Raw genomic sequence first — 14,673 nt, 5'->3', positions numbered from 1 at the left:
TTGGTTCCAACCTAAAACAAATGTCTTTGTGTGTTTTGGGTGGTGGCTGGGAAGAATCTGTTATCTCTGATTTATGGGTAATATACTTTTTTATGACTGCAGTATGGGCTTTTCACACAATTGACAATACCCTTAGTAGGGATGATTAAGTTAGTTCTGTGATGTACCTACATGATACATCAATTTTAAAAGACATTACCTGGGACCTGTAGCCTTATGAGAAAGGTTTGTAATATAAATGGGAAGCATTGCAAATGATTAATACTAGTTACCACATAATTTAGCATGCCTTTCATGATGTGTAGGCTTTCATATGGGAGTTGGCAACTTTAGTAAGTTATCTAATTATATTAATGTAAATGGCTTATCTTGAAACAAGTTGTATACTTAATGGAGGGTATCAAAAAAGATATATTGAATTGTGGAAGTTTATCTGAAAATGCCACTTTAGAGACAGAAGTAATACTTTATTTTACTAAATAGTTTATCCTTTTTCAGCCTCATGGACTTCGCTTTCCTTTATCACATATGGATGCACTGAAGCAAATTTGGAACAGTTCAGCTATTTCTGTCAAGGACCTGAAACTTAATACAGATGAGGAAAAGGAGAGTCTGGTATTATCTCTCTGGACAGAATGCTTAATCCAAGTAGTCTAGTGCCTTTGCAGAATAAAGTTCTATTTTACATGTACATATCTTTAAAAGAAAAAGCAAAGAGCCATGAGCCAAAGAGAAGATGAATGCAACTTTCCTTACTTGTGTATCTAATAACATGAGGCTTACCGTTACAGATAGTCAAATGGCCATAGGTACTTACAGAAAGACATGGAACAGCAGATTACTAAGTGTCCCAGAAAGTGACAAAAACATATTTTTGGCAAGTTTATTTTATTTAATCCAGTGTGGTAGAAAAAGCACAACTCCAATATATGTATCATTTAAATTTAAATGTCATTACTTGGCTTTGTTCTTTGGAAGAAACAACTTTTTTTAAGAGCCTGATTGGCTCTAGCAAATTTTTAAACAATTAACATGAAAAAAAAATTCAGCTTGGATTTTTACAATGAAAATATACATATCTTTATGTATGCACAAGCCCCCACCCATACCCCCATCCCATTAAAGTTACTCCTGTAACAAGTTTCATTAAATAATACTGCCACACCAGAGAGGCACTCACATCTATGGGCCTAAGGGAGTTTTACAGATGCTGCTTGAAAGATATCGAGAAGAGCCTGAGATTGAAGGGGGGATACCTAATAGTATTTACATCAAAAGCCCAGGTTTCTATAAAAATACTCAAAGTAGTGGGTCTGTGTCTGAGATTAAACTATTTACTGTTATTTTACATTCTAAAGTGCATATACATTGATATTTTAAAAATATCACTGGATAATTTAATCTTTATAAAAATAGAACAGACATTTTTCTACTGTCTGGCAAAAGTTGGGGATGAAGGGAACAGTTGCCTCAATGTAAGTTTAAATCCAACTCAGGAGGGAAAAATGCTTGTGAATTGTATAAAGGTGGTAATGATTACTTAAAACTAAGTTAAAGATGATTTCCTACCTGATTTTGCTTTAGTAAAAGCTATTTTAAAAGGGAGTGGAAAAACTATAGCATTTTCTGTCATTTAGTAGAGAAATCAGCTCCACCTTTACTTGAAAAGTAAATTGGTAAGGTCAGGTTTCAAATACTTTGTTTTTATTTGAACATTTGAAATTCACTTTTCTTCAGGTACACAAAGGAAAAAAGAAAAATTTGACTATTCCTATGTTTAGGTGATACGGTCTTTATTAACACTTCTCCTTGAGGGCAGATCATGCAAAATCTAGGGTGAGGTGTCTGCACCGGGATGTGTAAACATTGGTTAGTATCTTGTCCCCACCGAGGGAAGTCTTTGTTAATTCAGAACAAGGTTGGCCACAGAAAATACTCCAAATTGTGCCTTTTTACTAAAAAAAGCTGAGTCCCTCCCTGGGGTCAGTTACAAGTATAGATACTTATAACGCTTCAGTTATAAATGCCTCAATGGAGAACCTTTAAAAAGTTTATGTAATACAGCAGCTCAACAGGAAGGTTCATTAAATAAGTTTTCATATGCTGTTAAAAATTTTTAATCTCTTTGCAAAAGTATGACAACCTATAGGTATCCTGTGCCTGACACTCATACAGCATCTACTAGGATATGAGTAACTAATACAGGGTGACAGTGTCACCAGTGTCCTATAAAGACTAACAGAAATAGGATTCACGTTTGGTGGATGGAAGAGAAAGTACATACTTTAAGAAACTTTCTTACCAAAACTGGAGATCAATCAGGAATAGAACCTTTCCCAGAAATTCAAAGTGTCTTTATATAATATATTCTTCATAGGAACAATGAATAGCTGGCAGGACTGTTTTTGGATTTTTCATGGTTAAAAGCTGTAGTCTTGAAGCTTGAGAAAAAAGTTCATTCTGCTCCATGATCCAGGAGTCTGAAGGAACGGGCTTATTTTTCACATGTGCAAAACAAATGAGGGATGTCTGGTTCCTTATTTTTGCTCTTTCTAGGGATGTTGTTTCTCTCACAATATTTCAATGACCCATTTCTGTGTTTCTTCTCCCTCCAGGGGTTGATTTACAATTACATGAGTTTTGTCATAATAATTTCCTCCTAAAATAGAAGTTCCAAAGGAAAAGATTATTTTTTCATGCAGGTGCTCAGGAATTTCACAAGCAGCTTTCATTCAGCCCACTGTTTGGGTATATTTAGTGTATCATTTACAAAGCAGTCTGAAATTGGAAACTGAATTTAAACAGGTTTAGCCACTATTCACCTCAAATTTGACCTTACTATGACTAAATTGAAAACCTAAAAGACATAATACATGGTTGCATAAGCAGTGTGCTTTAACAATGAGATTCTTGAGAACAAAATGCTAAGAGACAGCTCTGGTTGAATGTCAAGTACTGTGTTTTTGTTTCTACAAGGACCGTGGCTATATGACTAACCCAATGAAAACAACAGCTATGAATAATATTGGCCCGACCTTGCTGAATTAAAAAAACAAGGTTAAATGGTACCTGCCGTTAAGTCTTAACTGAGGGCTTTTAAGGACCATGGCAATTCACAACAAAAAGTTTGAGAGATGTCTTTGAAAGAAACATGGCATTCATTTTATGGTTTACGATGCTTCCATTTAGAGTCATTCTTAGAGTTCATGTAGCAGATGAAAATTTTACAATTATCCAGTAAATAAAAACCTTCTTAGATTTTTTCTTTAGGCTCTTTCTGCTTGATCCATATCCTTACTTGTTTTATGTCCTAAAACTGCAAATCTTAACTTTTTGTAGGCACAATTAAAAATGGCTTAGCATTTCTCCTATATGTAAGGATTTCCTTTAACCAGTAAAAGGAGGTGTGGAACTTAAAAACCATTGAGTATCATCAAAGGCCTACCTTTAACGTCAAGAACAAGTTGATCACTGAGATAAGAGCTGATGGTTCCATTTTTGTTCAGTCTCCATTTCTGCCTAAATTGCCCATGTTCAGTCCATAGGGCTACTTTAGCTCCAGGTGTGTCCCGGCCACCAATCACATCAAGACATGTATCACTGGCCTAAAAGGGTTAAGAAATAAACTGGCAGTACTGTTGTTTGCTAAAGTAAATTGACTTGGGTCCCTTTCTTGCAGGTGAACAAATCAGACATTAAGTGACTGTATCTTATCTAAAAAGAATACTGGTATGGCATAAGTGTAATTTCATTAACCTTATTTTTTTTTAAAGTCTTTTTTATGGCTGGAGGAAGGAGATGGTACAGAAATAAACCCACTGAAATAGAGGCACTTGTTTTTATAAGGACATCTGTGGATGTTCAGTAAAGGTTTGCTGAATTAGAATTATACGTGAACTCCCTGTTAGCTTAAAATGTATTATGTTGAGCTTGGTTTTCTTACAGAAACATCGGGTGATGTCCTGATGATACCTAGACAATAATTACTTTTAAATGCTTTTCATTTTTGTTGAAGCAGGAGAAAAATTAGATAATCCATTAGCGATACAATAAAAAAAGATTGTAATGTCTTTAAACTAGTGTTCTGATTCCCCATAACATCAAATAGAATGGAGGGGACACAGAAAAACCAAGTAATCTAAATTTTACCTTCTGAGCTTTTTCCAATAACAGCATCTTTCTCCTACTCCTACTCCATTGTAATAGTAGCTTCATTTTGAAAATAAAAGGATCAACATTTTCAGAATCTCAAAGACAGCTGATGTTATCTGGGCTGTCAAGTAAGAAACGTCTCACAAAAGCACATTGTCTAATTCAGTTCCAGTGATTTATATCCTTAGTTTTAAAAAATAATTTAGGTATATCCATAGTATATGATAACCATAGGTTTTACTTAAAAATCAAAACTAGATTTTCTAGGTCAAAACATTCCCCAAGGCCATTTCACTTAAGTACTTTAGTAATACATACTTATCAGTATATGAACATGCAATGAACCATTTCTAGGAATTTGCATTACTTTAGGAAGCCAATTGGTTTAGCAAGATTCTAATTTCCAAAAGAACAGACCAAATACCAAAAGACAGGAGCACCGTATTTATGGGATTGTTTACCCTGGATTTAAAGAGTCCTCGGCAGTAGTGCCAGATCTGAGTATTCTTTCCACTGTAAGGAGAAATACACACAGATGTGGTCCTTGTGTCAGCTAGGTTTCCAGTGACTGTCAGATATTCATCCTGTGCTTTGTTCTTTATTCTGATATATACTGCAGGCTGTAACAGGAAAAACAGAGCCACTTAAAAATAATCTTGTGAATCTGGAAAGTTACCTCCCAAAAAGTAAAGCTTGGAGGGAAAGTAAGAAGTGACTAGTTGGGCTTGTTTGTCTGTTTCATTTAGCATAAATCATTATTTTCTATTTACAAGTCCCTAGGCTATCCAGCATAGAGCTTAAATTGTACATATTATACGTTTCTGAAGAGACCCTTTTAGAAGCGCACAGGTAATACTTTCATTCATTAGAACTCTGTGTGTGGCAAGGAGTAGTGACTTGATGAATTTCATTCAGTAACTAAGGTGTCCTTGCTATGCTAGAGGAGGTAACAGTGGGAATTTACAGCAATTTAGGAAAGATAAGTACAATAAATCAGACAGACTACACTGTCTTACGTTACAATTAATTGCCAAATGACTGTTGGTCAAATGAGTGCCTGGGAGCTGTAGTGATTTCTTTGTTTATGTAAGAACTTTATACTTCTTCAAAGGAAGAGACCACACGTTCAATCACTAAGTATTTGAAAATTGGGTAACAAAGGACTTGATCCCTGTGCCTGGAATGTAATAAAATATTAAATCTGGATCTTACCTCTAAGAATAGTAGTGGATATTTATTGAGCACTTAGTATATGCCAAACAGTATGCTAAATGTTTTGTGTGATTATATATAATTTGTCACAATTAATAGTCAGAATTCTTTAAGACAGTATAGTTATGAGCCTGATTTTGCAAATAAAGTTAACACAAGAAGCCAAGTCTGTCTGCACCAAAATCCTCTCTCAATCAGATGCTTTCTGAGGCCTGTAGTGAAATACACTAGTTATTCTTGGACATGGAATAACAACTACTTCGAAAAGTGTTTGAGTTAAGAAAGGGCAGGGCACATGATTGAAGTTCAACAGAAACCACTCTTCAGCCCTATGACTAGGTCTCCAGCTTTAATTTAAAATACAGGACACCTAACATCCCTGCCTTGGGTTGGGTGTTGGCATTCCAATTAAAGAATAATAATAGATGCTCTGTTGTTTAATAAGTGAGCACTTTCACTCTAAGAAACATAAGTGCTATGTAGATGCAAAGTGACACAATGAATATTCTTCTATATTGAAGCATATGATAGATGAGTAAGAGGCTGGTTGAATTTTGGTAAATGGCTGCTATGTTTAGCTTTCCTAAGGAAATAAACATTCTGAGCATTTACAGATGCAAATGGTAGGGCAAATTATTATCTGGTCATTTAAAGCAGGTGAACAAGACTTTTACATGTCAACATGCTTTAAACGTTTCAAACCAGTACTTTCACATTTATAATGCAAGATTAATGTATTTAAATTTCACTATTCAGCCTGGTCTCCAACTGCAATTATTATAAGCTCTTGAGGCTTCTGTATATCTTTATTACAGTTTCACTGCCTGGTACATATAAGAAAACAGGCATGACCTTCACAGATGAGAGGGTTCCAGTTACTTTGTACCAAACATCACAATTTTAATCAATTAATGCAAGCAAGGTACTGTCCTTATTACACATTTTAGTCTGAGTTCTCTGTAATTATACTTAAAAACAATGATATGCATTTTAAGTACCTTAGTGACTTCCTGATTCCCAACCTCAAAGACGATCACATCCCAATTACTCCTGTATTTCTAAAGAATATGAACTAAAGTACCAATAGCCTTGCCAAAAAGTTAAATGTCACCCAAAATACTGTTTTAGAAACCCAGAGTTCCTTTGCTGTGGTTTAAATAAGCAACAGGGAAGGTAACCTATTAAAATATTATTTTGAAATTAAATCTTTAATCACAGATCAGGAATCAGGTAGTTGCTAAAGCACAATGCAAGAACAACACCACAAATAAATTTAGTTGTCAAAAAACCTCTGTGTAAAACTAGAAGTTATTGTTCTAGCAGGACAATGGGCAAGGACATCCATCTTCCTTAGCAAGGAATTACCATTCAAAAATGAAGAAAATAATTCTGCATTAAACTTGACTTCTAAAGCGTCTAACAATATAGGATTGGTATTATGTAGTTGGTAAAAGCCAAGCCCATTCCCACTTCTACCTTGCTTTTTACTGTCGTTTTTCAGTGGGATTACCATCATCCCACGCTATGGGAATGAGGAATAAGTAAGATACAAAGGTCAAGATCCTTTACTACATGCTGCATGCCTGAAAGTCGAATGTTTTGATATCCCTCAGAACATCTCTGGTTCCCACCAAGGGATGCTGTGAAGAAAATAAACTTTCAAAATAAGTGTATTACCATAGGCCAGTATATGGGCATACTAGTGAGGAATCTGAGGTGCCAGGAAATTAAGTGACTCACCCAAGGTCACACAACTTACAAGTGGCAGGGCTAGGATTTGAATCAACAGAATTGAGGAGTGGTGGGAATGAATATGGGGTATGTGGGGGTGAAGAGGCCAGCAAAAGGAGACCAATTAGGCTAATTTTTTTAATTGGCAATCAATTTACTTAGCACTTAATGTGCCTGATCTGAATTTCAGAGACTTAGCCCTCAATATCCATTATTCTGCGCTCAGCGCAGCACCTGGAGCACTCCATAAATGTCAATCTTATTTTGTAGGGAAGTAAAGTGTGATAGCGTAAGAACACAGATTTTAGAACATAACAGATCTGTGTTCAACTCCTGGCTCTGACACTTGTATGACTTCTGCCAATTTGCTTTACCACTCTGAGTCTTAGTTTTCCATCTAGAAAATGGGGATAGCTCCTACCTTAAAGAACTATTGGTGGAATCAAGTTAGAAAATGTTTCCAAAAGGATTCGCTAGAGGTATGAATGGCATACCCACTGTTGATACCTCACTTGAATTCTGCACCCTCCGTGCAACCTCCCACCACTCCCATATATGTTAACATTCCCTTCTCTGAACCAGGCTTGCCTGTGGCTTTCTGATAATTTACGCATTGTTTTGCATTTTGTGTTACAAAAATGCAAGCTCCAATAGGCAGAAATCATTTCTGTATCTATCCTTATATCTACCATAACAAATTGCATAATATCAAACATTCATTTATACATTTCTTCATTCCTTCATTCCATAAATAGTCCCTGAGCTCCTACAATGTGCCACCCATTGTGAGAGGCACTTGGGGTAGAGCAATAAGCAAAACAGGCATGGTGCCTGCCCTCACGGGCCGTGCAGTACAGTGGAAACAGTCCCATCCAACCATAGCTTTATCGTTAAAAACTGCATACAGTGTCTTAGAGAAAGAACCAGACCTTTTAGGAACTAATTTAGATTGGGGAGTGAGTGAGGACAAGCAGCTTTGAGCACTTGACACTTAAGATGACTCTGGAGGGATGAATAAGAACTAGCCAGGTAAAGAGAGGGAAGAACACTCTAGACATAAGACTATGCCTAGGGCCTGGAGAGGGAAAACATTCCGTATGTTAGTGCATGTGACACAGCCATGTGAGTGAGGAGGCAATGGTGAGAGATGGCCCTGAAGAAGCGGGGGAGGGACAGTTCACACAGGTCACATTGAAGACTTTAGATTGTATCATAAGTGCAGTGGGAAGCTTTTGAACAGAAGAGTGACAAGCAGTAGGTGTGCAATAAATACTATTTTAATCAGCAGCCATCCTGAGTATTATGTAAGTAGGAAAAAAAAATCCAAATACTTAGAAAGTAAAACTAGAAGAGTCTTAAAGTTCATTCTTGTTTCCATTGCTTGCCACAGAGCTCACAGTATCTTATTTTTTCATTTCAGTGAACACGGTCAGTAAGATTTTGGCCTCAAAGCTAAGATCCAGTACAGTGGGAAACGACAGATTCTCCATAAAAACTAAATTTTATGTATTGATTAAAAGCCACCCCCACATGATTCCCCATCTTACTCCCACCTTCACCCCCAACATAAATGACAAACTAAATTAAATGGTTGGTATTTTAGCTGCTGTGGTTTATGACATTTCTACCAGAAAACCAAACTCATAGATCTTATGGTTCTTTTCTCTTTACCTGCTTCATAGGACGGAGGGAACCAATTGTCTTCCATCCACTGAATGCTGTCCAATTTGGAATCTCACTAGGCTCAAGTAGGATTTGTCTTCCCAAGAAATTAGATCCTTCATAAGCTATCCACCTATAAGAGAGCAGGAAAGAAAAAAGTGGGGTACTTCAAAACAAAAAAAAAGCAATCTTTTATCAAAACACTCGCTATTATTATAGGGTTCACTCTTTAAAACTTCTGGGATTATATATTTTTTTAAAAAGACTATTACACATTTTCTTCTAACAGGAAAAGCTGAGAGGATTAGGAGAAAGCCTCCTGGACTGGGGGTCAGAAGACGTGGACTCCAGTTAGGACTCTGGTTTCCTTACCTCCAAAATGAATGCCAGGTTTCCTTCAACTCTAAAATTCTTTGTTCCTTGGAAGAGCTAAGTCTTTTTTTCACAGCATTTTAATATTCAAAGATACACCATAACCCCACACTATTACCCAGTAAAAAAAAAAAACAAAAACACTAGTTTAATATCCCCACCCTTAGACTCATCCTCACTCATCCTCCAAGGTCTCTGGGAGTGGCACCAGCCAGCTTTTAGACATCTCCTTCTACAACTCACCTCCACAATTTTGCCCTAAGGCCACCAAGGACTGCTCACAATTATCCACAGACGTCCCCTATCCCACTCTTATTTCAAGGCCTGGCTCCTTTGCAAACTCTCCCCAATAACCTGCCTTTGCTTGTAGCAGACTAAAGTGTACTCCAAGTGAGTGGAGTCTCAAGACCTATTTACTGGAATATGGTCACACCTATTCCTTCACTGATTGTCTATGGCTGCTTTTGTACTTTAGAGGCAATTTGAGTAGTTACACAGAGATAGAATGGTCCATACCTCAAAAATACTGGCTCTCTGGCCCTTTACAGAAAAAGTTTGTTGAGCCCTGCTTTAGGTGGTGACCAAGCTGGACCACCCAGAATAATCTGGGATCACCCAGAGGACCCAGAATTCTCAACCAGACTCAAGGTCACCACAAACAGTGCTTTAAGAAGGCATGGCTGGAGACTGAGGTGGCCTTCTTGCTTGGTTCAGACAAAGCAGCCAGAATTGCTGCCAGAGTTACTGTGCCCTGGACACCAAGGGAGATGTAACTCTGGAGATGAGACATGGAGCACTAGTACCAGGAAAGGCAGCCTGCCAGTCAGATGGGCCAGTTCTCAGAAACAGGTTCATCCAGGGCCCAGGTCACAGCTTCAAACAGTACTACTACAGCAGTGGCTTCACCCCTTCAGTTTTCCAGATGGAGACTTCTAAAACTTGGAAAGGGGGGCAATATTCCTTAGGGACTTGTACCTTCATTAATGCAGGAAAACACTTCAAATTGTGCATAAAGTTGTGGAGAGAAGTGGAAAACCGAGGAAAGCTTGATGTTTGGGTTTTTAACAAATAATAATACAGCTATGAAAGTTTAAGTAGAGATTGTGGACCTAAACTGACAACTAGGAGGAAAAGTCCACTCTCCACAACAGAAACTAGGCTTGGCTAAATTAAGGATAGATAAGCAAGAGGGATAAACATCCTCCATCCCTTCTTGTTTACACAAATCTAAACCATCGGAGCAGTGCAGAGGGAGGTCAGCTTCTGAGAGGCTTCACCTTTCTAGCTCTGCAAATTCTTAAGTAGGCAGGGAAGTTTCAGTTATAAAATTAGGCAAGGTTTTAAGGAACATACCTAACTATATATTGATCTAGATGAATTCCACTGTTGGAAAAGCTGTGAGGGGTGGTACATTAAGGCAAGCCCCTCATTTCTATCACAGATTAAAGACAAGGGAAAGTAGGGAGATTAAAAAATAATAATTGTCAACTGAGAGTAGCTTCCTGTGCATTAAATATTATTCTGTGAACTTAGGAAGATCTTCCAATAGCCTTCACTGTTTCTTGCTCCATGTACCAATTCTCTGAAGAGAATCTGGAATAACAAGAGTATGCTGAAAATAAGCCAAAGCAGAAAAAATAATGTCAAGGTAAAATTCTGCCAGTTCTCCAGAAGAGTGAAATAAGAAGGTGAGAAACTTTCCATAGGTGAAGCATCAATTTCACTTAGGAATGTAAAGAAAAGAAATGTATAAAAATATCTTAAAAGTCCTATATCACAGGGATGTAAAACTTAGTTAAAACAGACATAGTTAAATGGTAAATAAAAACTGGAATCTGATGCTTAGAGTAAATCAATTTATTATTTAATAAACACCAAACCATGTGAAATGCTTTGCAGATAAAAATTTAAACTATATGTGTGAATAGTAAAACAGCCATTTATTCCAATAGTTGACTTAATTTTCAAATTAATTTATATTCTTGGCTTTCTCTTTCATTATTCCTAGATATCTAAACAAGCAGAGATTTGAATATCACACAATGTAAAAGCCAAAAGAAATAAAAGTAGTCATCTTTATAATACTATCAAGAGCTACATGTGTTCTTTTTCAGTTGACTTTTGGTATCAAAACACTGAAGAGGCAGGGGCAGGCTGCCCACATCTGCAGACCTCCCTGAGCAGCACATTTTCCATGAAGCAAATACAGCTTCAACTTCAGGGCCCCTCATTTGCACTCTTACCATTCTTGTTCTAAATAAACATGCAAGTTCATACCTAATTCTTGTGGCCATAATTTTTTTTAAAGCAGTTTTACTGAGATATATTCATATACCATACAATCCATCCAAAGTGTACAATCCATGGCTTTTAGTATATTCACAGAGTTGTGCATTCGCCACCATAATCAATTTTAGAACATTTTCAACACTCCAAAAAGAAAAACCTGATACCCCTCAGCAGTCATGGATCAATCCCTCTGTCCTTCTTTAGTCCTACATAACCACTAATCTATTTCTGTCAGAGCAAACACTTTTTTTCCCATCAATATAAATTCATTCATATTTACATTTCATATAAATGGAGTCAAACAATATGTAGTATTCTGTGTCTGGTTTCTTTCATTTAACATTTTCTTTCTAAACTATTATTATTTTTTAATTAGAGAAGTTATAGCTTTATAGAGAAGTCACGTAAAAAACTGCAATGTTCCTGTACACCTCTCTGTCGTTGACACTTTATATTCGTGGGACCTTTGTTACACTAATGAAAGAATATTAAAATATTACTGTTAACAATAGTCCATAGTTTACATTAGTTGTATGTTTCCTATATACTACCCTATTGTAAACACGTTGTATTACTGTCATACATTTGTTATAATTCATGAAAGAACATTCTTCTACTTGTATTATTAACCTCAGTCCACAGTCCATGACAGGGTTCACTGTGTTATAGTCTCATATTTTATCTTCTAACTGTCCTTCTAATAACATACATTACCCAAATCTTCCCTTCAATTATATTCACATACATAATTCAGTGTTGTTAATTATACTCACAAAAATGTGCTATCATCACCACCATCCTGTTCCAACCCACATAAATTCTATACAGCTTGAGCATCAGCTCCCCATTCTCTATCCTGAATCTATCCCCTGGTAACTGATACTCTAGCTTCTAACTCTATGAGTTTGTTTATTATAATTAGTTCGTATCAGTGAGATCATACAAAATTTGTCCTTTTGTGCTTGACTTAATTCACTCGGCATATCCTAAGGTTTATCCACGTTGTCGCATGCATCAAGACTTCAATTCCTTTTACAGCTGAATAATATTCCATCGTATGTACATCCATGATTTGTTTATCCATTCATCATTTGATTGGCATTTGGGTTGCTTCCATCTTTTGGCAACTGGGAACAATGCTGCTATGAACATTGGTGTGCAAATTCTGCTTTCAGTTCTTCTGGGTCTATACCTAGTAGTGGGATTGCCAGGTCATAAGGTAATTCTATATTTAGCTTCCTGAGGAACTACCAAACTGTTGTCCACAGTGTCTGCACCTTTTACATTACACCAGCAGTGAACTGAGTACTCTTATTTCTCCATACCCTCTCCAACACTTGTAATTTTCTGTTTTTTTTTTTAAATGGTTGCTATTCTAGTGGGTGTGAAATGATATTTCATTGTGCATTTCATTTGCATTCCCCTAATAGCTAGCGATGTTGCACATCTTTTCATGTGCTTTTTAGCCATTTGTATTTCCTCTTTGGAAAAATGTCTCATCAGGTCTTTTGCCTGTTTTTTTTTTTAACTGAGTTGTCTTTTTATTGTTGAGTTGTAGGATTTTTTCATATATTTTGGCTATTAAACCCTAATCAGATATGTGTTTTCCAAATATTTTCTCCCACTGGGTAGGTTATCTTCTCACTTTCATGACAAAGTCCTTTGATGAACAAAAGTTTTTCATTTTGATGAGGTCCCATTTACCTATTTTTATTTTGTTGCTTCTGCTTTGGGTGTAAAGTCTAAGAAACCATTGCCTAACACACGATCCTGAAGATGCTTCCCTAAATTGTCTTCTAGGAGTTGTACAGTCCTGGTTCTTATATTTAGGTCTTTGATCAATTTTGAGTTAATTTTTGTATATTGTATGAAATACAGGTCCTCTTTCATTCTTTTGCATATGGCTATCCAGTTCTCCCGGCACCATTTGTTGAGGAGACTAATCTTTCCCAATTGATTGACCTGGAACCCTTGCCAAAAATCTAATGGCCACATGTGTGAGGGTCTATTTCTGAACTCTCAATTCGATTCCATTGATAGATATATCTTTCCCTGGGCTAGTTCCATGCTGTTTTGACCACTGTAGTTTTGTAATAGGATTAAAAGTCAGGGAGTGTAAGTCCTCCAAATTCACTCTTCTTTTTCAAGATATTTTTGGCTATCTGGAGCCCTTCACCCTTTTGAATAAATTTGATAATTGGCTTTTCCATTGGCATTTTGATTGGGATTGCATTGAAATCTGTAAATCATTTTTGGTAGGACTGACATCTTTTTTTTTTTAATGCAATTTTATTGCAATATATTCACATACCATACAATCATCCAAAGTGTACAATCAGTTGTTCACAGTATGATCACATTTGTGCATTCACAGGATTGACATCTTAATGACAGTTAAGTATTCCAATCCATGAACACAGAATGTCCTTCCATTTATTTAGATCTTCTTTGATTTCTTTTAACAATGCTTTGAAGTTTTCAGTGTACAAATCCTTTACATCCTTGGTTAAATTTATTCCTAGATATCTGACTCTTTCAGCTGCTATTGTAAATGAAATTTATTTTCTTGATTTCCTCCTCAGCTTGCTCATTACTAGTGTATAGAAACACTACTGATTTTCCCATCTTAACCTTGTATGCCCCCTCCCCCTTTGCTGAATTTGTTTATTAGTGTTGGTAGCTTTGTTGTAGATTTTTTGGAATTTGCTATATATAGGAACATGGCATCTGCAAATAGTCAAAGTTTTACTTCTTCCTTTCCAATCTGGATGCCTTTTATTTCTTTTTCTTGCCTTATTGCTCTGGCTAAAACTTCTAGTACAATCTTGAATAACAGTGGTTATAGTGGAACCTTTGTCTTGTCCCAGATCTTAGAAGGAAAGATTTTAGTCTTTCATCACTGAGTTTGATATTAGCTGTGCATTTTTCATATACGCCCTTTTATCATGTGGAGGAAGTTTCCTTCTATTCCTATCTTTCGAAGTGCTTTTTATCAAGAAATGATGCTAGATTTTGTCAAATGCTTTTTACTGCATCCACTGAGAAGATCATGTGGTTTTCCCCTTTGATTTGTTAATGTGGCATATTACATTGATTTTCTTTGTTGAACCACCCTCGCATACCTGAGATAAATCCTGCTGGATCATGGTATATAACTTTTTTAAGGAGTGGCTGGATTGTATTTGCATGTATTTTGTTGAGGATTTTTGCATCTATATTCATTAGAGAAATTGGTCTGTAATTTTCTTTTCTTGT

The 14,673-nt window shown here is 36.4% G+C and overlaps 2 protein-coding genes across 10 annotated transcripts in view; one reads left to right on the top strand and one right to left on the bottom strand.

The window, feature by feature from the left end:
• The window catches only part of RIOX2 (ribosomal oxygenase 2), a 33,962-nt gene extending 28,592 nt beyond the window's left edge, over positions 1 to 5,370 (top strand). For all 7 annotated transcript variants that reach the window (XM_037834121.1, XM_037834087.1, XM_037834142.1 and 4 more), the window contains exon 10: positions 499 to 5,370. In XM_037834121.1, the coding sequence (XP_037690049.1) occupies positions 499 to 657 (159 nt within the window). In that variant the 3' untranslated portion in view covers positions 658 to 5,370. The remainder of the gene's footprint in view (positions 1 to 498) is intronic.
• CRYBG3 (crystallin beta-gamma domain containing 3) overlaps positions 882 to 14,673 on the bottom strand; it is a 131,073-nt gene continuing 117,281 nt past the window's right edge. For all 3 annotated transcript variants that reach the window (XM_037834058.1, XM_037834067.1, XM_037834077.1), the window contains 4 exons: positions 8,767 to 8,890; positions 4,614 to 4,772; positions 3,446 to 3,605; positions 882 to 2,659 (listed from right to left, as the gene is read on the bottom strand). In XM_037834058.1, the coding sequence (XP_037689986.1) occupies positions 2,571 to 2,659; positions 3,446 to 3,605; positions 4,614 to 4,772; positions 8,767 to 8,890 (532 nt within the window). In that variant the 3' untranslated portion in view covers positions 882 to 2,570. The remainder of the gene's footprint in view (positions 2,660 to 3,445; positions 3,606 to 4,613; positions 4,773 to 8,766; positions 8,891 to 14,673) is intronic.

This window comes from Choloepus didactylus, chromosome 1 (genome assembly GCF_015220235.1).
Source record: "Choloepus didactylus isolate mChoDid1 chromosome 1, mChoDid1.pri, whole genome shotgun sequence".
In the NCBI taxonomy this organism is placed as follows: domain Eukaryota; kingdom Metazoa; phylum Chordata; class Mammalia; order Pilosa; family Megalonychidae; genus Choloepus; species Choloepus didactylus.
The sequence above is the reverse complement of the archived record's forward strand: the minus strand, read 5'-3'. Positions and strand labels throughout refer to the sequence as shown.